The sequence below is a fragment of the Rhyacophila brunnea genome, unplaced genomic scaffold, assembly GCF_057557595.1.
Source record: "Rhyacophila brunnea isolate RB1 unplaced genomic scaffold, BYU_Rbru_1.0 scaffold_15, whole genome shotgun sequence".
NCBI classification, from domain to species: Eukaryota; Metazoa; Arthropoda; class Insecta; order Trichoptera; family Rhyacophilidae; genus Rhyacophila; species Rhyacophila brunnea.
In genome coordinates this window covers 31,015,452-31,040,259 of record NW_028232806.1, presented here as the reverse complement: position 1 = coordinate 31,040,259, position 24,808 = coordinate 31,015,452, and the positions used below count along the sequence as shown (strand labels likewise).

At 33.6% G+C, this 24,808-nt stretch overlaps 1 protein-coding gene across 1 annotated transcript in view; it reads right to left on the bottom strand.

Annotated features, from left to right (window-relative positions):
• Positions 1 to 490: 490 nt before the first annotated feature.
• Positions 491 to 24,808, bottom strand: part of otp (orthopedia homeobox) — an 84,478-nt gene continuing 60,160 nt past the window's right edge. Inside the window, exons 3-5 of the mRNA XM_085943238.1 lie at positions 10,489 to 10,651; positions 8,580 to 8,744; positions 491 to 807 (exon numbers count right to left, since the gene is read on the bottom strand). Coding sequence (XP_085799364.1) covers positions 569 to 807; positions 8,580 to 8,744; positions 10,489 to 10,651 — 567 coding nt within the window. The 3' untranslated portion in view covers positions 491 to 568. The remainder of the gene's footprint in view (positions 808 to 8,579; positions 8,745 to 10,488; positions 10,652 to 24,808) is intronic.

Here is a 24,808-nt window from a genome sequence, read left to right as displayed (position 1 = left end):
ATGTCTTCTGCTAAATACTCAAATGGTTTGTGGAATGCTCATTGGACATTCGTTAGGTGTGTGTGGAAAAATAATTTGTTTGAATGCAGCGCGTAACTGCCGCAGTCTGTAGGTGTTTACGAGCCATAATATTATATAACACTTATTGAAATTTTTTTTCCATATATCCCAGTTGACAAACATTTGTATTCTGTTGGCATGTTTTTCTGGTTGGTATGTGACTGCTGTTTCTCAATATATAGGGTCAGCCCACATGAAATGCATGCAATCATAAAAACACAACTGCCTGCCGTCAAGTGTATGTAATGAATCGCAAGCCAGTCACACTTGATCGCAGGCAGTCACAGATTTCTGTGTTTGTTGACTGTTTGGGTTGCCCTTTAGTTTCTCCTTCGATCTGGGCATTATAATATTTTTTCATAAATGTTCCGGTGAAACGTAACCGGGTATAGGAGCATAAATATTGTTTAAACTAAATTCACTGCGGACTGTCATTTTCACTGGACACAAAACACTCGGCTCGGTGCCAGGGAGCTCTTCAGGAGTAAGAGGGGTGCGTGTGCCCCTGTCAATAGACGGGGCTGTTGTGGGCATCGCACGGCAGCTGAAGGTATGGCGGAGGCTGGGCCGACAGCTCGGATGCCCTCCGCCTCAGCGCCGCGATGCTGTGACCTCGCCACAGATCTCCTTCGCCAGGGGAACCCCCCTCTCGTCCAGGCGAACCTCCTGATCCGTCACCTCCCCCACCGCTGCCGCCTCCCCCTCCGCCACCTCCCATGTTGTTGCAGTATGACATCATTGTATCGCCTGGAATGAAAAGATCACAGGTAAGAAACTATTCTGATTCTATCAAGAAATCGTGGAATATAGGTACATTAGTACTCCCACGATGGCCGAGAGGTTACGCGTCAAGCCTATAATGTCATGGATCCCAGTTCAAATCCTGAGCCTAGAAAAAAATCACATGTTGTTTTTCAATATGTGTTTGCCCCTGGAGTATGGACATAATAGATTGAGCAAGAGGTTAACACTGTAGAGCAGGGGAGGGCAAACTTTTTGGATGGAGGGCCAAATTCAAGAATTCAAAATGAGCGACAGGCCGCAAGTAAAATACCATTTTTAGATATACACTATTTATTATCACGAAAAATAAACATTACAAAAAATTTAATGAGAAGATTGAAATTGTTGTACATTTTTTTAAATTCAGGTGTTAATTGTGTAGTTGATATTCTCAAAACTGCTTGTAAATGGGCATCGGAGATATTTGACCGTAAGGAATTTTTATTGAGGTTCATGATCGAAAATGTTTGTTCACATATATAGGTTGATCCAAAAACAACGAAAATTTTTCTTGCATAATCTTTAAGTTGGTCGAATTTGTTTGAATTAATGGCATTATAAAATTTGGAGATTTCTTCACGACGATGCAATTTTCTTAAATCAGTGTCACACTGCAGATCAATAATCTCAAGTTGTAGCTCTGTCGGTACACTATCAATATCTATTGAAATCGATGTTCAACGTAGAAAATAGTGGTTACATAGTGTAAGACGAGACGCAAGGAAGACGTATTGTGATAATACATTTACGAAACAATAAATTCTTCAAATTTTAATCTATTTCAATATTTTTTAAAAAATTATAAAAAAATTATTCGTAATCAGAAGTACAATATTAATGATGGCGGGCCGCAAAAAAATACCCGCGGGCCGCAGTTTGCCCTCCCCTGCTGTAGAGACTCATAGCCATATGATCTTAGGATCAGACATGACAAAAAATGGTAAACAAAATACACTTGGACAGTGAGTCACTGTCAGGGTCGGTCATAAGAGGTGCTAGGCCCCTAGGCAGGTGTGGGGTCAGAATATTTTGCCCACTTTCAAAAACAGCATCGATTCATCAGCAGACTTTTCTTTCTCTCATAGTCAGCACTCGAAATTCGTATTTTCCGCTATGTGATTCTGGTAGAATGATCATTTACCTTAAGGTACTTGGAGGCTCCAGGCGCTGACTGATTTTAGCTCATATATGATATAATTTTCATGTATGGCGTGAATATATTGCACGAATATATTAACGTACAAATAGCTGCCCTGAGAATTTATATTATTAGATTTATCAACATATTCACGCCATATACGGATTTAAGCCATACTAATTTTAGTAACTATAAAACATAAATTCATTTATATTCTAGGTTTTTTTTGACCAATTCCGATCCTAATAAGATCGTTTATGGGCCTCCATAGAGTGGAGGTTCGTTTTAACAGATTTTTGTCATTTGGTCAACCTATTAGGCCCATACGACTGCAAACACAAATAAAAAAAAACAATATGTGTATTTGCCAGACCCATGATTCGAACCGATGCGAGTATTGTAGGTATATGCCTACCTAATTATTAATTTGCGTGTCTATTTCGTCTCTGTTCTGGCAGAACACACTAAACTGGAGAATACTAGTTTTGAGTAATTTGACTTTGAAGTTGTTAAAATGTTTGAAATGGTCTATCATGCGAGTTTATTGAGTAATCGTAAAAAGGATGACTTTAAAATAAAGACTGTTTATTTATTAAGAAGGTTTCCAGACGGTAAAGTTTGAAATAAGGAACATTTTAGTATAACTAACTCAATATGTCATTTTTTCGAATTAGTGTCTGCTGCCAGAACAGTGACGATTTCATGTTTTATTTATTCGTATTTCGTATGCACATGCCTCTTGAGGAATTTAGTTAGTGGGAACTGAAATACCTAACGGGTAAGGAATAGCAGGTATCCGATCTCGAGTAAGGAAGAATCCGGGATAAACTGAAACACGTCAAGAATACGTCATACGTCGAATACTGGCAACTGTTCTCGGTTTATGCATTGACGCTCATTTAATATTGATGTATTACACACACTATTGCACGTCTATAATGCGTGTTTCATTTTCGTAGGATCATGGCCCCCACATCCTGAAGCGGGCCCCCAGGCAAGAATCTTTGTATAGGCCCCCTACCTATAGCTAATGTTAAAGCCAATCTGACGCTTTACAGTGGCGTTTTCTAAATGGTATTCGAGATCAAATAAAATTTAGTGTATTTTTAGTGATTTTTTAACACATCGAATAATGGAGTTGTCGAGTATCAACACAAGTAAACCAAAAATTGCATCACAACCATAGGTATAGGTATTTAAAAATGGCGAAACCCAGAAGTAAAATAGCGCCGCAGGCGACCTTTTTCATTATTAGAGCACATTTAAGATGTGTATTTATCTCATTTATCTGGTCGACCCTGAGCCCATCCCCCTAGGCTAGAGCCCTGTCAGTCCCCCCTTGTGGGGGCCATGCGTAGGATACTCACACATTCAAACCCTGCATCAAAATGTAGCGTATTGAACATTGCCTATCGGAATTCTGTTTATTTTCTGTTCTGTGGTGGGTACATTTTTTAATATAGACATAGAACAGCATGCATATGAAGGGGTGGACAAGTTCACGTATGTCGGATCCAGCCTAAATACCCAAAATAAGACAGCAGAGGAGATAAAAATCCACCTTATCTCCGGGAATAAATGCTGGCATGTCTGCAAGCGACTGGTGGGCTCGAAAATTCTAGGCCGAAGAAGTAAACTTTTAATATATAAAACAATTATAAGGCCAGTGGTCACTTATGGCTGTGAGACTTGGTGCTTAACTCAAAACGAGGAAAATAAATTAGTTGTCTTCGAGCGCAAAATACTCCGAAAAATCTTTGGACCCTCGTTGGAAAATGGGAACTACAGAATAAAAATGAACCACGTGTTGGAAGAGCTGATTGAACAACAAACAATCATAAGATACTGTAAGTCCCAAAGACTACGATGGGCGGGACATGTGGAGAGAATGCCTGAAGTTAGAGCGCCAAGGATCATGACGAAGTGGCTACCCCAACGGAAGAGACCCAGAGGCCGACCAAGAAGGAGATGGGCTGACGCCATAGAAGAAGACTGGCTTCATATAAGAAGATCCGGTAACTGGAGAAGTGTGGCGAGAGACCGTAGTGAGTGGAGGAGGCCAAATCCCACCCCGGGATGTAGCGCCGTGGAAGAAGATGGTGGGTACATTTATCTAAGCCGTTATTAAGTCTTAAAAAATCGATTGGTAATAAATTATAGTTGTGTTGCAATATTTTTTTAGACCGGAAATAGTAAAAACTACACATCTATTGAAGATATTGGATCATTCTGATGAAGTAAGCATTTCGTCAAGGAAAATCGCCGCTACCGACATTGATTGGATTTTTTTTCTCTTTACATAGGTAAATATTTTATTTGACCCCTAGTTAGACACGCAACTATTTCGGATCGTGTGAAATCTGGAATTGCGAAAATATTTGGTTGTTTTTTCATTAGCACTTTTCTGTTCTTTTAAGGCGTTAATTTGTGAGTCGATATTAAATGCTGGACAAACAAACAAACAGCAATCGAATTCAACGAAAATGGACGACATTTAACTCGCGTTTTGTGCTTCTGCTAAAAACTCTCACTAGGTGTAATGATTCTCAAACTTTGTAGATACATTCGATTAGACGATATTAGAAATAAGTCGCCGTAGCATACCCAAGAAATACGAAGCCTCTTGAATATCCTCAAACGATGAATTCGCGTTTCGTTTATGTCAGAAACTTTAATACATAATGGTATTGACATAACTATTGAAAATAACATTTTCTTTAACAGCTGCGCATCTATTCTATACACAAGACTGCTTTCGGCAACTACAGCAGCTATCTAGGGTAGGAAAGTATCGAAGTATTAGCACTTATTGTAACAGTTACAACAAGTTAGTTGTACTATTGTTACAATAAGTGCTATGTTTTAACAGCACTTCTCTTGGCTATGCGCTATGCTGAATTTCAGAGCGATATAATCAGTTTAGATGGCTAACTTAGTGTAATTGACAATACGTGCTAATACTTCGATACTTTACTACCATAGATAACTGCCGTAGTGGGCCGAAAGCAGTCTTGTTTATAGAATAGATGCGCTGATGTTCAAGTTTATTTCATATTTTCCACACTAGATAATTTTGACCTTAGATATATTGTCCAATAGTGACGGAATTATGAGAGATGTAATTAAATACAATAATTATTTACGAATTAACTTTGACAACATAATTTGAGGAAGTAGGGTATGAATTGTTAAGTATTGTATTATGGATTCAGAGGGTGTGTATTAGATAAAATGTCGTGGATGTAAGAAGAAGTATATTGGCCAAACCTCACGATCGATTCATATATCACAATCATATCGATTGCAACACTGGATGGACATAGGCAAGAAATTTGATTATGGGACCAAGGAGTCGCTTTGGATTTTGTTTGATAAATATTGTTTAAAAAAAAAATATTCAGTTGAAAATGTCCCTCTGAGGCAGACGAAAACGGTCCTAATTTCTTGATTAAAAATGGAATAAGTACTACAAAAAAAAATGCGTTTTATTAAATTAAACGACAATACTATGCAGTTCCATCATGAATTGACATAAAAGGAGCTTAAATAATTATAAATTATATCAGAATATTTTTCTGTGTCTCAGGTTACGTATATTATCTATGCTCTATGGTCCCAGGGCGCCCTGACGGAGAATTCGGTAACACCTGTTATCATCATCATCAGCCTGAATCTATCCACTGCTGGATGGAGACCTCTCCAAGCTGATTCCACTTCTCTCGGTCCTGTGCGTTGCGTTACCACGTACTTCCGCAGAACTTTATTATTTCATTGACAAAGGCTGACTACGGCCTCAATGAGGTATACAGATATACTTATGCCAAAAGGTATATTACTTCTAAAAAATGTTGAGACGCCACTGTCCAAGAAAGTCAGCAAATTCTATCTCCAGCCGCCGCGCGGCGTCCCTCGGGCAATGCAGATAATGTGCAGTATATGACGCAGCATATATCTAACTAGAGTTGGGTTTCGGGAATTTCCTGACGGGAATTCTCGAGAAATTTTCGAGATTTTCCATCCCGAATTTCAAGAATTGAAATTTTTAACATTTCGGAAAATCCCGGATCTCGAGAATCTTTTCTCGGGATTCGGGATTTCTTTATTATCAAATATTAATTAAAAAAAAAAACGATTTTCTATATGAAAAAAGTGGACAGAAACACAAAACGTTCAAAGACTGATCGGAGCATTTAACACAATTAAGCCAACGTCGACTCAAAATGAGTGCAATTTTTGCAACATCAGGGAATTTCGTGTCTCAAAAGCGTACGCGATTGTCAGACGCAGCGATTGACAGTATGTATTTTTTAAATTCTATTTTAATAAGTAATGTTTTGAATTATTTTTGTTCTCCTACTTCTATTTTGTTTGTCTTCTTACATAAATAAAAATATATTACATATTTTTTTGGAATTTGTCAGTTTTTACACTGATTTTAGGATTTTTACAAGTTTTTTTAAATTTCCCAATATCTCGAGACTGCGATTTTCTCGGAAAATACCAAACTCTATCTGTAGCTAACAGAGAAGGGTGCAAGGCGAAACTCTGGCGAGAGAACTCTGAAGAGAAAGCTGAACGAGAGACCTTTGGCTACGGGAAGCATCACCCATACAGAAAAACCCTGGACAGCGTAATCTGTATTATGTCTAAAACCATCAAATAATGAAACATCTGTTATATAAAATCAGAAAACTTTGAAAACCCAGTAAGTAATGCGAACACCTTTGTGATAATTAGAACGAGTTGTGAATTGGGCTTTTAAAAATGTTTCAGACATTGTTCCAATATCAAATACTTACACTCGAATGGAGCGACTTTACTCTCTGCCTACGTCATAATATTTGTTTTAAAAATTATTATCCTCACTAAAAGCAGGCGTTTCGTGGTAGTATTCGATCGCATTTCAACTAACAGAGGTCACTACCTACAATCTACATACTTACCTCATTTTCTCTATACATACGTCACGTTAAGTTATTATTTATTGGTTGCTATGGTCAATCGAATTAGGTGCTAATATGACGGACATTCATAAATTGGACCTTATCCTTATGAATTTATATAAGAAGAGATTTGTATGCTTATTCGGTTTGAAAACACTAAAGTTGTGATTATAGTGAGATGCACGTCGCGTACAATCACGTGACGTCACAGTAAGCTGCCTCTACGGGAAAAAAGTGTGTGATGTCGTTTTTCTTGATGTTTAAAATGACTGCTGCTCCCAACCTGTAGCACATTTTGAACCTTTAAACGAACATTGTCAGTTAGCAAAACCTGCCGAAATCACCAAAACAACAATGAGGTCACCTCACGCGTACCGCACTGCATCGACACCTGCATGACTCAATGAACGTTTTTTTTATCAATTCCTACATGCACACACATTTTCGAATCATGTCAAAATCGCGTGTTTTTTTGTTTTTAGCGGTTGCCATTATGTATTTTCTATAAGATTGTTGTCTATTATATGTAACGCCTAGTTTCAAAAGCCCCTAAAATGGTTTTTGATTTTTTTTTAGTTATATATGTATTTAGATGGATATTTTTGTTACATATATTATGGCCAAAGATTGAACTATATAAAACGCCAAAAACCGTTAAGACGTATGATCCAGGGCTCGAAATGAACCGGAACGCACCGAAGCGCCGTTCCGGTTCATAAAATCACCAAAATTATCGCTCCGTCTCGTGGACAGTGAGCTAGATTTGCCATTTAACGTAAAAATCTAAAAGTTTTATCCACACTGGTAACCTCATTAAATTTCACGATAATTATCAAAATTTGTTTGACCAAAAATTATTTTAATCGAAATTTAATGAGGTTGCCAGCAACTTGTTGCCAATGTGGACACGGCATAACACACTTATTTTTAAAAAATACACAAGCAATTAGATAACTATGTTAACATTTTCATAAAATATTGAGCGCTCCGGTTCGTGAAATATTCCATTTCGAGCGCTGGTATGATCAAAAATTAGGGTAAATTTCAAAACCCGCTAAAATGGGTGGGTGTGCTTTTCAAATACCCCTAAAATGGAAAGCCAAAATACTCTTTAGAATGTAACGAATTAAAAAATAAATACATAAAGTTCACATATTTAATAGATATATTTTTTTCTCATTTTTCTCAAAACTACCTAAAATCGTTTTAGGGGATTTTGAAACTAGGCGCTTCATATATGGTCTGCGGGTCGGGTTCTGTTCAAAATATTATTGAATTTACAGAGACTCGTTACTAGGTTAATCCATCATAGAATTTATAGAGATCGTGTTCGTTCAAAATATGCCGAAAAATGACAAAACCATAGACTAAATTTGTCGCCGTGACAGTGTGACAGTACGCGACATGCATCTCAATATAACCACAACTTTAGAGGCAGGTACGTCCCATAATAGCGCCGCAGCCTACATTTTTTCACATAGTACGTTATATTATAAGTTTAGGAGCGAAAAAATGAGGTCAGTCGTGTTTTGTCTGCTTTCTGCGTTTAATGATTTGTATTTTGCATCATAGAGGGCTGTTGTGTCTATTTATATCATGGGGTAAATTTCACCTGGCACAACTGTCTAAAATAATAAATAACAATTAATACTTACAGAACTCCCCCAACGAATTGAGTCCGTAGTGGGCCTGGTAAACCCCACCCCCGTTGCCGGCCATGGCGGAGGTGATCGGTAGCGAAGGGGTTAACGGGGAAGCCTGGCTCATTTGACTCATCTGGCTGAAGCCTCCCATTCCGCCTTGACTTAGTTGACTTAGACCTGAAAATAAAGTTTAATAAAATAAATGTCTGGGAAAAACTAACTACGTAAAAACATTTGTGAAAATAAGCAACTTGCAGAATTTATTGTTGATTACGTACTAATGTGGGCATTTTGTTAATTCATATTGAATTGTCTATGATATAAACTGTCAACCATTACCATAGACTAAAGTAAATGATATGATAAAATATAAATCATCGATTAAATATACAATATTAGTTATTAATTCTAACACTAATTGCCTAAAATATTCTAGTTATTGAAAATAAAAAAAAAAACAGATTTCGTTTATTATTATCCTGCCACCTGGTGGAGATTGACGAAAGTTTTTTAATGGACATTTATTTATTAACTTAAAAAAAACTAGATGTCAACAGAAGTCAAAAATGTTGTTTTTTAAATACCCACGAACCTTTCACCTTAAGGGCGGACGTGCTCAGCGTGGGTCAAAATGGAGCTTTTATTCTATTTTCAAAGCATGATCCTGGAGGTATGTCCAGAATCATGCTTACCTAACCGATTTTTTAAAAAACGGTACATGTTCGAACACGCGCGTTAACATCATTTTACTCCCTACTTCAATTATTATAGTTTGTCAATTTATGGCTACGGCCGTATGTTGTAGCTTAACCACTGGGGAATGCCAAAAGAAATGGCGTATTTAAAAAAAAACACTACCTTATTCTTAGGTCAATAATTATTATTATAAAGCAATCATTATTCGTAGGATGTTTATCATACTCGAATGGTAAAAACATAGTTTATAATAAGTATCTTTAGAATTATCTTCAAATGTGTTAATCTTGCCCATTTTTTTAATAATAAAATGCCTAATTCTTGTCAAACTTGGGATCACAGAGATTATCAATATAATTTTTTATCGTAAATATTTCACTATAATAATGTCGATATAAATAAATTATACTGATGGTTTTATAAAAATGCGTTTAAAAATTAATAAAAGTAAAAAATCTTAACACCACTGCACATTTATGTACTGAAATATGACTATATTCTAAAACATTAGAGCGAGAGGCTTAAAAGAATACTATTTTATGTAATAAAAATACTTTATGCAGTCATCAAATGTTTAAAATAAATATAAAGGATAATAAGGCTTCAAAATTATATAAATAGATTATCTACAACGTTTAAGGTATGTCCAGGATCATGCTTTGAAAATAAAACAAATGCTCCATTTTGACCTACGCTGAGCATGTCCCCCCTTAAGTAGCTCTTTTCCCAAAGCTACCAAATTATATTAAAAAGTAAATTTTAATAATAATACTGTGTATGTAGTTTTTACCTGAATACTAAATAATTATTCTGGAGTCAGATAAGAGAAACTCACAACCCTCTCTGACAGCTGATATCAGATTCGATAGGGGTAAACAATGACACTTTATAATTATATAGGTAACTGGTTACAAATAAAGATTATATAGGTAGGTACTCGTAAGTATGTATACCAACAATTTGTGATAATATTATCTACTTATACCTGTAGATTTATTTTATACAAAATTATTCAATAATATAATAATTGGCCATCTTTCTAAGCTATTTTTTTACGTATTAGATTGTCATTGTAATATTATCTGATGTGGTCATAAGTTTAATTGTATGCGCTGAGACCTTCTGGCCTTAATATTGTAGGCTTATTGCATAATTTATCACTAATTGGTTCGAATGTAGGAGAAGAGTGATAAGAAAACAGTGTGAAGAAAATAATTTTACTAACCTGGCCCCATAGAGGTGACGCCCCAGGCGGGAGGACAAAGGCCGTCTGCCCCTGCCCCAAAGGGGGGCAAACCATGGGACGGTAGAAGAGATCCAGGGGCCCGAAACACGTTCGTTGACTTCTTGCGTTTCTTCCATTTCGCACGACGATTTTGGAACCATACCTGAAATGGAAGCAAAAGAAAACATGCTATTAGTTTAAAGAGTATCAGATAGGTATCAAGTATTATAAACATACCACATCAGCGTGAAGTTTAATAGTTTTGCCATAAAGAGTGGCGCCTGGGAGGTGGGAGGAGGGTGGCCAAATAATGTTCGAGGTATTCGAGGAGAATTCAGTGTATTTTTATCGATTTATTTTTGTTAGGTCTACTTCAATTATAGAGTTGTCGACACACATACATCACAAAAAACAATCAAAAATTGCATCGCACAACCTTATTTTACTATTAAAATAAATTTGTGATGTCAATTGAACTTATTTATCTGGACGACCCGCCACGCCAGGCCCTCCTTGAGCTCGGGCCCCAGGCTAAAGCCCTGTCAGCCCCCCCTTGTGGGAGCTATGGTAACAACACTCAAGGTATACGTATTCTTCCAATTTATGGGATTTAAATGATGACGATTAATAGCAGGTGTCATTAAATGGTGCAGTTTTATATTTGAGATAATTATTATTGATAACTTTAGCTAAAAATAAGAGATCAGTTTTTTTAGCGAATAACTAAGGCCATCCTCCCACGGCGCAACTTATGTCCTTCGGAACTGAAACTAAAATTCCAGCCAGTATCTAGCTAATGTATTTCAATGGCGGCTCGCTGACGGCGAGACTGGAATCTCTCGGCTTCAAAACGGTCGCGAAGAGATGCGACATGCTAGTCGCGCGGTCTCTCAAGTTTCCAGTCACCGTAAAACAGTGGTACCAACATCATTAGATTCGGTGAAAAATCATATTTTCTTACCAAAATTGGTAGCACTGCGAACAAGTGTCATGCTATAAAAACCATTTACAACCCAAGACGTCAAAAGTACAAGACAAGCAAAATTGAAATAACCTAATTTTATTCAAGTAAACGCGGCAGCGTGCGTGTTGTTGGTTTTTGTACAAAATAGCTGATGGTCCAGTTTGACAGTTTGAGGTTATGTGATTATTATTTCAAGTGGTTTCAGTAGCGCCGTGTGCTAAGCATCACATTTGTCAGTTTATGAGTACCATCACCAACCAGTTCCACCAGATTTCAGTTGCGCCGTGGGAGGAGGGCCTTAGTCATAATGTTATGAAAATTGCTATTGCCATAGGCGAAAAAATCGTCAATTCTTCTGTACGGAATACCCAAAAGTTATATTATTCACATATTGTTCCATAATTTGCAACCTCCAAGTAACGAAAGATCACGAGGCCACACGGGACGTTACTCCAGCTACTACTATCCTTGTTTCTCTCAAATCTTAAATCCACGTAAACCAACGCATGCCAGGGCTCGAAATGGACCGGAGTGCAACGGAGGGCCGTTCCGGGTCGTAAAATCGGCAACATTGTCGTTCCGTTTCGTGGAAAAAATAATTTTACCGTTTGAACTAGAATGGCCATATTACAAAAATCAAACACACTTATTTTTATAAAACACACAACTATGATAATATTTTCAGAAAATTTACGAGCGTTTCGGTTCGTAAAATTTTCCATTTCGAGTGCTGCTCCATACTACTTCTCGAAATTATGTTTGATACCAGTTGGAAACCGGAGATAAGTGTTTTTCAAAAACAATTTAATGACGTATCCTACAGATTTTTTATTTCGGCTAGGTACATATTCAAACATGCACGTTAACATGATCTTACTCCCTAATTCATTTATCGTTTGTCAATTTATGGCTACGGCCGTATGTTGTAGCTTAACCACTGGGAAATGCCAATAGAAATGGCGTATTTCAAAAAAATACTACCTTATTCTTATGTCAATAATTATTAAAAAACGATCATTTTTCGTAGGATGTTTATCACATTTGATTTGTCAAAGACATCGCTTATAATCAGTATCTTTAGAATTATCTTCAAATGTGTTAATTGTACCCATTTTTTGAATACTAAAATGCCTAATTCTTGTCAAATTTGGGATCACAGAGATTAATAAAATATAATTTTTATCGTAAATATTTAACTACATAATGTTAACATTAATTTTACTAATGGTTTTGTAAATGCATTTAAAGATTAATAAACCTAAAAAATCTGAACACCACTGCACATGGATGTACTGAAATATGACTATATTCAAAAACATTAGATCGAGAGGTTTAAAAGAATACTATTTTATGTAATAAAAATATGCAGTCATCAAATGTTTAAAATAAATATAAAGGATAATAAGGCTTCAAAATTGTATAAATAGATTATCTACAACGTTTAAGGAATATCCAGGCTAATGCTCTGAAAAAAAGCCATAACATCTTCATTTTGACCAACGTTGGGCATGTGGGCCCTTACGTTTTGTTAGTCATACGTATTTGTTTTTAATGAACTAAGACTACAATATACAGATGGTGTTAGTTAGTTTTAAAAAATCAATTAAACTCTGCCTAAGCCAGACTATATATTATGCTTTGGTTTACTTTGGGCGATACGACAAAATTGTGCACATTTTTCATTCATACTTACTTATAGAACGTATAGTACAAAAATTGATGGTTCGTTTTAAACAAAAAATATTATTCTATCTCCAAAATCTCCAAAATGATGTATGTTTTTTATGAATGAGTATTTTTTTACTATTATCTATTATGGCTTGGTTTCGCAGGGTTTAATTGAATTTTATTAACTAATCAATACCTTATGTAAATAATTGTAGTCTTAGTTCAATGAAGACAAATACGTATGACTAACAAAGTTTAAGGTACACTATTTATGGCGGATATTAACAGCCTACCTCCACCTTTCGCCACTGGTATGTACCAACGTCAGTGTTGAAAATTGATGAATTTCACGGTACTTATCGGTACACTGATTCCCTGATTTACCTACGATTAAAACACTGTCAAGTCAAGTGTTATCTATGGTTGAATGAAAATAATTTATTACTTACCTACCTATTACAAACTGCACTCAAGTACGAATCCTAAGCTCCGAGTTGTTTTAAATATTGCAGTATTTGAAAAAGTAAATGGAATAGGGAATCAAGGGAATTTCCCGATTCATCTTCACCCCGGGAAAATCTTTCTAAAAAGTTTTTACCCCGTATTATAAAACCGATACAGGGGAGGTCAAATATTTGGTACATATTATATTGTATATTATGTATAATATTCAAATCTATCTTTTATTAAATTGCTTTTTTGTAGTTGTGTGTTTAACTAATACAATAGTTTTAGCTACCTATGTATATATGAGTCGCAAGACAGTACATATTATTTTGACAACGATTTGATTAAGTGGCAACACATATCACACTGTGAATTTCTTTTATTCAACGAATAATATTTCACAAGAAGAATGTAAGATTGTTTATATTCTACATACCTTATACTACGGTATAGATGTAGAACAAAGCTGCAATTATTGATGATGCTAAGACGGAGGAGCACGGTAATTATAGCTGTGTTCAACCAAATTGTTTGGAATATTGATTTAGTCCACTTATTTATGTGAGGTGAATTCTGTAATCTGCGTTTTGTGCACAGAACAGATAATAAATATAATTCCGATAGGCTATATACCAATACAGTAAATTTTGACTCAGGGGTTTGAATGTGCGGAGTGTCCTACGAAAATGAACTACGCATTATAGACGAATGAGCGTCAATGCATAAACCAAGAGCAGACTGTCAGTATTCGCATTTATTAAAAAAAAAAATCGGTTAGGTACATGTTCAAACACGCGCGTTAACACATGATCTTACTCCCTACTTCATTTACCGTTTGTCAATTTATGGCTACGGCCGTATGTTGTAGCTTAGCCATTGGGAAATGTCAATAGAATGGCCTATTTCAAAAAAATACTACCTTATTCTTAGGTAAATAATTATTATAAAGCAAACATTATTCGTAAGATATTTATCACATTTCAATGGTCAAAAACTTAGCTTATAATCATTATCTTTAGAATTATCTTCAAATGTGTTAATCGTGCCCATTTTTGAATAATAAAATGCCTAATTCTTGTCAAATTTGGGATCAAAAAGATTATAAAATATATTTATTTTATCGTAAATATGTCACTATATAATGTTAACATTAATTATACTAATGGTTTTGTAAATGGGTTTAAAAATTAATAAATCTAAAAAATCTTAACACCATTTCACATGGACGTACTGAAATATGACTATATTTTAAAACATTAGAGCGAGAGGTTTAAAAGAATATTATTTTATTGAATAAAAATATTTTATGCAGTCATCAAATATTTAAAATAAATATAAAGGATAATAAGGCTTCAAAATGATGTAATCAGCTTATCTACAACGTTTCAGGAATGTCCAGGGTTATGCTCTGAAAATTCCATAAAAGCTCCATTTTTACCTACGCTGACCATGTGGAGCGTTAAGTAGGTGTACTGTTTTAGTATACCCATTGCGTAATTCATATTTTATATAATAACTGTCTAATTGCCTACGTCGTTTACTTGAGAGGAAATCTAGTAATATAACAATAATGCATTTAAATCATTTGTAAGTGTGACCGAAGGTTTTTTTCTATTTTAAGCAATCGTTTAGTGGCGAAGGGTGGAGGTAAGCTGTTAAGTTTTCGACATAAGTCGTGAACACCAGGGAACACAAAATTAATCTGTTCTGTGGTGCACACTAAACTTTTTCCAATCAAACGTATTTGCTTTCATTGAACTGACTACAATGTCTACATAGTGTTTGTTAGTTTTTAAAATTAAATTAAACCCTGCCTAATCGGGTCTAGGACGATTTGGCACCGGACAACTGGACGCCACGGAATTCAAAAATAAATAGACGTTAGGTACTTATAGGTACTTTAAATAAAATATTCAATATTATTATTTATATTTTAATGATTATAATATGATTTAATAGTTGGTGAGAATGTAAATATGCATAAGTAAACAATGATTTAATCGTGCATATGTTTAAGTTCCAACGAAAAAAGAGTTTTTTATTTTATATAAAGCCTTAGGCATGGTAATTCTCAATTCGCGATAAAGAATACATTATGCTAAGAGTAAAATAAATTCAAACTACTAAGTAGTAGATAGAAACTGATTAAAATACCTCGTCTACACGTGTCTACGACAGCGCGGCGTCCAATTGTCCGGAGGCCAGTCGTCCCATTCCCAAAAAGTTTGACTAAAAAAGTGTGCACTCTTTTTGTTGCATCGCCCATAGCATACCCAAATTATTATGGTTTGGTTTAGGTAGGGTGTAATTGAATTTTGAAAACTAACCAGCACCATCTGTGAATTGTATTCTTAGTTCAATGTAAACAAATAAGTACGACTGACGAAGTTTAGTGTGCACGATTTATGTTGAATCTTAACAGCCTACCTCCACCCCTCGCCACTGCATCGTTCCATTTGAGACTGCGTTTCGTTACTATGTTTATTACCACAAAATTATCGTTTGAAACCCCCTGACCAAATAGAACTAACCCACACACACCAAATAAAATTATAGCCTATCCCACACAGAAAGAAGTAGTAGGTACAAAATAAATAATGGCCGGAAAACCCTGCGCCTGACACATTCCAAATGGACTTTTCCCGCTCTTTCTTTTCCCTCTCGCTCTGCCGGCAATAAATCTTAAACGCTTTGTCTCGCTTGCACGCTGTCATGGCGTCTCCCTCCGCGGCACAGCGGTCGGTAGCAATTTTGCCGCCTTTTCCGATCGCTTTCCCGCGCTTTTGTACGTTTTGTGTCTCTGAGGTGTTCAAACTGTGTCGGTTTCAAAACCACCATCAAACATAGTAATTAGCCACAATAAATTCTTTTAAAAGTGTATTGTTGTTAAGGTTGCTGGTAGAGTATATGCTTCATAACATTGCACTCCGGCTCTAGGGCGAAAATGGTGTAATATATTCTAAAAATATTTTTTTTATATAATACTAGCTTCGCACAGGGTCGCTTCGTGGTTATATTTATCTTAGATATTTAAAAAATAATAAGAGGTAATTATTTTTTTAATATTAAAATATCTGTGTAATACAATATGGCAATATGAAAATAATTCTAATAAGAGTAGAGGTCAAACAAAAGAACACTAAATTAAAATCGAATCCAAAATATGAAAACGTTATTAATGTTATTAATGTTGTTAATATGTAGTAAAAAAAATCAAAATTAAATGGAACAAACAAACGACAACTTTGTATTTTATATAATACTAATTTAGAAACTTTCGCAGGTGTGCGCACAACAACTGACAAAAGTTTCATAGCAATCGGATGAATGGTATAGGAACGCATACGAATAGAAGAAGAAGATGATTTTATAATTCAGAAACCTTCGCGGGTGTTAGCACAATTACTGACGAAAATTTTATTGCAATCAGATGAATGGAATAGGAACGCATAAGAATAGAAGAATATTGAATAGAAGAAGAAATAGAAGATGGTTGTACTAATTTAGAAACCTTTGCGGGTGTTACCACAACAACTGACGAAGGTTTCATCGCAATCGGATGAATGGTATAGGAACCATACGAATAAAAGAAAATAGAACGAAGAAGAAGAAGAAGGTGATGATTTTTTCTAATTCAAAAACCTTTGCGGGTGTGCATACAACCACTTACCAAAATTTCATCGCAATCGGATGAATGGTATAGGAACGCATACGGGACAGACAGACAGACAGACATTCATTTTTATATATAAGATATAGCCTATACTCTTCGCGCAAGTGCAAGCAATAAGTTTTATCGCAATCGGATGAACGGTATGGCAGCGCATAAAATACGAACAAACAAACAAACAAACAAATATTGATTTTTATATATTAGATTATCTATTTATTTATTTATTACTACATATATTAATCTCTTTTATAGTATTAACTGTCAATTCATGGTGGAACTGCATTGTATTATTTAATTAATTGTTTGGTTAATTAAATAAAACATTTTATAGTACTTATTCTACTTTTTTAATTAAATTTTGTCTTCCTTAAAAGGACATTATCACATGATTGTACAGTTTTTTGAACTTTTTTGATTCACGCATGTAATCTTGCAACTAGCACGATAATACATGTTTACACGTGCATTTTACAACATTTTTCTTAGCTCGTATTCTTATTTGTCCAGTGGTTCTTTGTCCGGTACAAATCTTGCAATCGATTTTTAACTAACTTCCCGACACCTAGATATTTCAAACATTTAGAATTCACCAGAACACGATGCCAATGCATTTTTAAATACTTTTATCCATCTTTAACTAGAATTGAATTCATTTTCAGTTAATTCTGTTTTGTCTGAAAAATTATTTCGACACCATTATTGGTTGCTAGGGGGTCTGTCGATCTGATATGTAGATCTTTCGATGTATTTATTTGAATACATACTTATAACTATTTTTCTTTCGATAATTCGTGAAACGATTTTATTCCGACAGGCATTCTTCAACCCGTTTCACTCCCTTGAAGCTCGTAGGACGCTAATGGTCTTAATATATTTTTTCTACTCTCACGATGGATGGTTTCCAATCTTGAGATCATAAAGAATTTTAATCTATATGCGCATGACAATAACCTACGTGACGTAGCCATGACCTCTTCTGAATCAGAATTGTTTCCTCGTGTCAGGCTTATCAGGCACCATTAGCGAAGGCTGCCAGACTAATTAATGCTCCGTAGAGGCATAAACATTTTCAGTAATGTGCTGTCTTTTATTTTTGCAATTATATTTTATTGTTTTACAGTGTTTATGGTTTTTCTTTTCTCTTTTGAGGGTAATATTTGCTGTGTATTAGATATGTATTTTTATTTAACTCGTTTGCTTTAAGCCAGTTCCTTTTCAATTAAAATCTCATATTAATAACGTCCTGAATTCTAATATTTTGTAATATTCACAATGTCTTATTTTGAAATAAATTAATGTCTGTAATCAAAACTAAATCTTTCGCCGAAAATTGAATGAGGCGCCACCAAAAAAAGTTTTACGACAACAGAGAATTTTCTTATGAGAACGTGTAAATAAAAAGCTTTTGGGTTTGTTTATTTATAAATAAATACTCATACAGTGAAAGCTTTATAACAAAGCTCTCTGAACGAGAAAAAGAACTTACATGACTTTACCCACTTTTTAAAATGGGTAACAGTATATTATTTTCAATGCAGCGAGGCCTTTAGATACCTGCCTCTGATTTTATATTTGAATTTAAAATAAAAATGTAGAGATAATAATAAAATAATTCATGGAATATTTTTTATCGAAATAAAATGAATCTATTAAGTACTTGGAAATAACCACATATAACAAAATTAATACGATACGTTTTTCACTCTCATGGAAAGCTTTATGGGATTACTAATGGATGTACAGGCATCTTATGTTTTAGTTGATATTATTATATGCTTATTGATTGTCAAATACTACGGAAAAAGCGTAAAAAATAACTTTATATTCCGAGAAAGAGAGAGTTGATAAAATTTCCAAGTTACATTTTAATAGAAGGCATAGTATTTTTTTAGTGAGAAATAATATGTTGAAATAATATAAAGTGATAGATCAATTTTTAAATACTTAGTAATATAAAAAAATGATAATATAAATCATATTGAATTCTACATGATGTCGAGTCGATAGTTGTTTCGGTTGTAACACTATTATCAAGACTACAAAATCGAACGACTTATCTACGCTTAGGTATCGAACTTATAGAATGAGGAGAAATAATGTATCTCATTAACCCTGAACAATTCAAGAATAATACTTACTTACTGGGAAACCGTATTAAAAATACGTGTCGATAGATTTCAAAATCAGTCAAGTTCACTTTTAGATATTTTTGACTTTTTGTGAATTGCTGAAGAATTACGAGTACTGCTTTCTAACATTTCTGCATTATCGAAATCATCCAAACCCGTCTATATAACAAATAAATCAAAGCCAAAGTTGAACAGTAATTTCAAATTCATCCACATCCACTGAACTAATTATATCACACTCAGCCATGTCCACATAAAAAAAACATTTTTTAAGAATCTATGCAAATTACATGAAAATCAATAATGTGGAACTTATTAATTTTAAACATTCTATAATCGGAATTATATAAACCTTCACCCTCGTGACTGTTGACAAAAAGGCTGTTTTTCTCTGATTCATCCATTATGGACATGGCTGAATTTGACATCTAGGGAATATTTTGACAAAATTAAAAAAATGTAATTAACGTTTATTATGGATATTATAGCAAAAATATATGTAGATGAATGCTAGTAGGTAGTCAAAAAATCAATGTCCAACTATTTTTTTATATTCTGTAAAACTATTCTTTTTTATTTTGCCATGGAAGTTTCATATTTTCATATATATTTATAGATTAATACTTAGGTTAGTTATTAACTGCTGGGTAACTAAAATACGCCGTAGCATCAAAACTAGAAAACTTAATTTACGGACCGAGCGGTAACGTATCGGCTTATAATGTCGTGGGTCCCGAACTCGAATCCTGGTTTTAGCATATTAACATGTTGTTTTTCAATGTACATTTGGACCTAAAGTATGATCATAACTGGTCGCTATGTAGGTAACATAAATTTCTCGTAAAAACAAAAATATGTTAATACAACCTCCACACTGTGGAAGTCAGTGTGTTACTCTAAGGATCGAACATGGTGATGTAATGTAATATGTGTATAATGCAGATATCCATCGAATCTCCCCGGACATGAAGCGATGGTGTGAAGATCACCCTGATGACAGCTGAACTCTGATGGGGACGGTACAATAAGCAAAATTAATCAGTTCCTAGTGTTCGTTGGAGATGAACTAATTAGTTATAATTCGCTTTTATAATACCTACTATGCGAAGTACGTTTCGGTATTGTCGCTTTTAATTTGTATTTGAATTGAAGAAAATGCTTAAAAACTAATTTCCGCAGAAAAAAGGCACGGAAAAAAGTGGTATGGGGAGGAAGTCATTTCGAAAAATAATCCAAAATAAATGATTATTATTTTTTTAACACACATGGATGGAACCGGGTTAACACAATGAATCTGTGGGTCTATTCTATACTTATCGAACACTAAATTGATAAATAGTATCAAACTTAGGGTAGGTTTGTATCAAAATATTAGCACTTATTGTAACAATTACACGAAGCCCGTTTTTATTGTTGCAATAAGTGCGATATTTTAACAGCAGCAAGATAGGTGCTGTTAAAATATAGCACTTATTGCAACAATAAAAACCGGCTTCGTGTAATTGTTACAATAAGTGCTAATATTTTGATACAAACCTACCCTAAGTTTGATAATATTTTTCACTTTATCACTTTAGCGGTCGATAAGCATAGAATAGACCCACTGGTGTAACAGACGCTCGAATTTACCTCGCATACTACACACTGCTTATCATTTCGATTCAACCGCGAATTCCCTCATTTTTATGGGTACATACCCCATATCCAGACACTCCAAAATTTGAGTCTAGCAATGAGCACCTGGCCTACAGCTATAACTGCGGGTGGTCTAGGACGATTTGGCGCCGGGACAACTGGACGCCACGCAATTCGAAATTAAACAGACGTTAGGTACTTATAGGTACTTTAAAAAATATTTAATATTATTATTTAAATTTAAATTATTATATTATATTATATTATATTATATTATATTATATTATATTATATTATATTATATTATATTATATTATATTATATTATATTATATTATATTATATTATATTATATTATATTATATTATATTATATTATATTATATTATATTATATTATATTATATTATATTATATTATATTATATTATATTATATTATATTATATTATATTATATTATATTATATTATATTATATTATATTATATTATATTATATTATATTATATTATATTATATTATATTATATTATATTATATTATATTATATTATATTATATTATATTATATTATATTATATTATATTATATTATATTATATTATATTATATTATATTATATTATATTATATTATATTATATTATATTATATTATATTATATTATATTATATTATATTATATTATATTATATTATATTATATTATATTATATTATATTATATTATATTATATTATATTATATTATATTATATTATATTATATTATATTATATTATATTATATTATATTATATTATATTATATTATATTATATTATATTATATTATATTATATTATATTATATTATATTATATTATATTATATTATATTATATTATATTATATTATATTATATTATATTATATTATATTATATTATATTATATTATATTATATTATATTATATTATATTATATTATATTATATTATATTATATTATATTATATTATATTATATTATATTATATTATATTATATTATATTATATTATATTATATTATATTATATTATATTATATTATATTATATTATATTATATTATATTATATTATATTATATTATATTATATTATATTATATTATATTATATTATATTATATTATATTATATTATATTATATTATATTATATTATATTATATTATATTATATTATATTATTGGTGAGAATTTAAATATGCACACGTAAATAATGATTTAATCGTGCATATGATTAAGTCCCAACAAAAAAAGAGTTTTTTATTTTATATAAAGCCTTAAGGATGGTAATTCTCAATCTGGAATAAAAAAAACATTATGTTAAGGGTAAAATGAATGAATGAACTACTAAATAGTAGGTACAAACTGATTAAAATTCCTCGTCTACGTTCAGTATACGTGTCTACGACAGTGCGGCGTTCAATTGTCCGTGCGTCCAGTTGTCCCATTCTCAACTGCGGGTGCTCACCTACGAGTTATTGCAAGCTATCGAATCCACAAGTGGTGATCGAATGAGCGTGGAATATTAGTTAACGACGTGCCTAAAGCAAACTGGCCCCAGAGATGGCACGAGTACCACGGGCATAATGCTTTCTGACAGCCAAATCATCCGATTACGATCATCAGTCATGAGGTCCTGACAAAGAATATGTAATATTTCATTCGCTTAAATAATTTGTAATTTTTTGTTCCTGATGTGGGTCCGGACCCAAAAGCACTTAACCTTATGTATGCGCCAGAATTACCGTAACATGTTTAGATAACGTATTTCAATAACATGCTACGTCTAGCAGAGTAAATTGTGATTTTTTTGTATTATACGATTTATCAAAGCTATTTTCTTTCAAAATATTTACAAAATGTCAACACAAGCAACATAGCATATCCCCGCGCGTTGAAAATAAAAATTAAATATTCACGATCCAATTTAATTCGTAACGAAGCGAAGCAAATGGGGGGGGGGGCGTTTGTATTGTTTTGTATTTTTTTCGTCTATCTTTTTGGGTCGCTACCGAAATAAGCAAGTTGATGGCAAGGGTGTCGGCGGTGATGGTGACAAAAATTGCAGGATTTTCGTTTACGACACTTGTAAGGGTGAAATAAAACGTTACATATAAAAAATCTACTTCTTATTACTGGTATAGTTTTATTCACAATATTAAACATTGGTGGTACAGAGGTTTTCGACTTTTGTACATAATTGGTTCCTGAAACTGTGCACGAATTTTGTATACACGAAAGTAGAGCAATGTAAGAAAAGTGTAAGTATTTCAAAATATTTTGGACAGTGAGGAAAATTTATTTCTTTGTGTACAAGACGTACGTATCCGTTTATGTGGTTATGTAAAGGGCCCGTCTTATTTTATTATGCTTTGGCTAATATTTTATACTGGATTCCGAGAAATGCGCATACTTTTAAAACCTTCGTTTAATGTAATAATTGCATGACTGGTCTGAAGTGGTTCGAGACCCCTTGTAAAACGTCTGATGAATCGATTGCGTCATCTGCGTCAAAGGAAATCACCGCTGATAGACACATTGCGTTTTATTTAGTAAGTCATTTTGTATTTGGTCAAATCAGCGTATCTATTCTATACACAAGATTGCTATCGGCAGCTATCGAGGGTTGTTTTTCATATGTTTGTATCGAAGTATTATAATTGTTACAATAAGTTAGCCGTCTAAATCAGGGGTAGTCAACCTTTTTATACCTACCGCCCACTTTTGTATCCCTGTTAGTAGTAAAATTTTCGGTACAGTTCGGTTATGAGGAATACAGCGGAAAACACATTTTGAAAATACCCGATATAGTGGATTATTTTTTAGTTTGGGTTAGTCTAGGTTAGGTTAGGTTGGGTTAGGTAAGGTTAGGTTAACCTAACAAATAATCCAGTATATCGGGTATTTTCAAAATGTATTTTCCGTTGTATTCTTCATAACCGAACTGTACCAAATTTTCTAACCGCCCACCGGTTCCACAGTAATGGTGATTTTTAAAGTAGGGAAGTAACTTTATTTTATAAAATTTATAAAGCAGAATTACAACAAGTTAAAGCATATAATAATACTTACTTAGCAAATACTTTATGTCAGACATTTGCTAAGTTACTTACTGTAGTTAAATCTACCCTTTTATTTATACTTTGCATAGATAGAAGCATACAATTTGTTGAAATTACATTTAATCAATAAAATTAATAATCAGATCACTAAGGCTGATGCTGCGAAACTAGATACTGGATATCTGGCTCAATTTTTGTAAGGCACCCGGGAAAACATATTGAAAATGTTTTTAAAACCTCTACCGCCCACCATGAAAGCTGGAACGCCCACTGGTGGGCGGTAGGGACCAGGTTAACTACCCCTGGTCTAAAAAGTCAAAACTGTCTATCTTGCTCTAAAATTTAGTACACCCAAGAGAGGTGCTGATAAAACATAACACTTATTGTAACAATTATTGCAACTATCTTATTGGGTACTGTTCGGTTATCAGGAATACAGCGGAAAACACATGTTGAAAATACCTGATATACTGGATTATTTGTTAGTTTGTGTTAGTTTTGGTTAGGTTTGGTTAGGTTAACCTAACAAGTAATCCAGTTTATCGGCTATTTTCAAAATGTGTTTTCCGCTGTATTCCTGATAACCGAACCGTACCCCTTATTGTAATTGTTACAATAAGTGCTAATACTACAATGATACAAAACTACCCTCGATAGCTGCCGATAGCCGCTGATAGCAGTCTTGTGTATATAATACATGCGCAGAAAGTGTTTTTCGAATTTTATGGACACCGATAAGTGC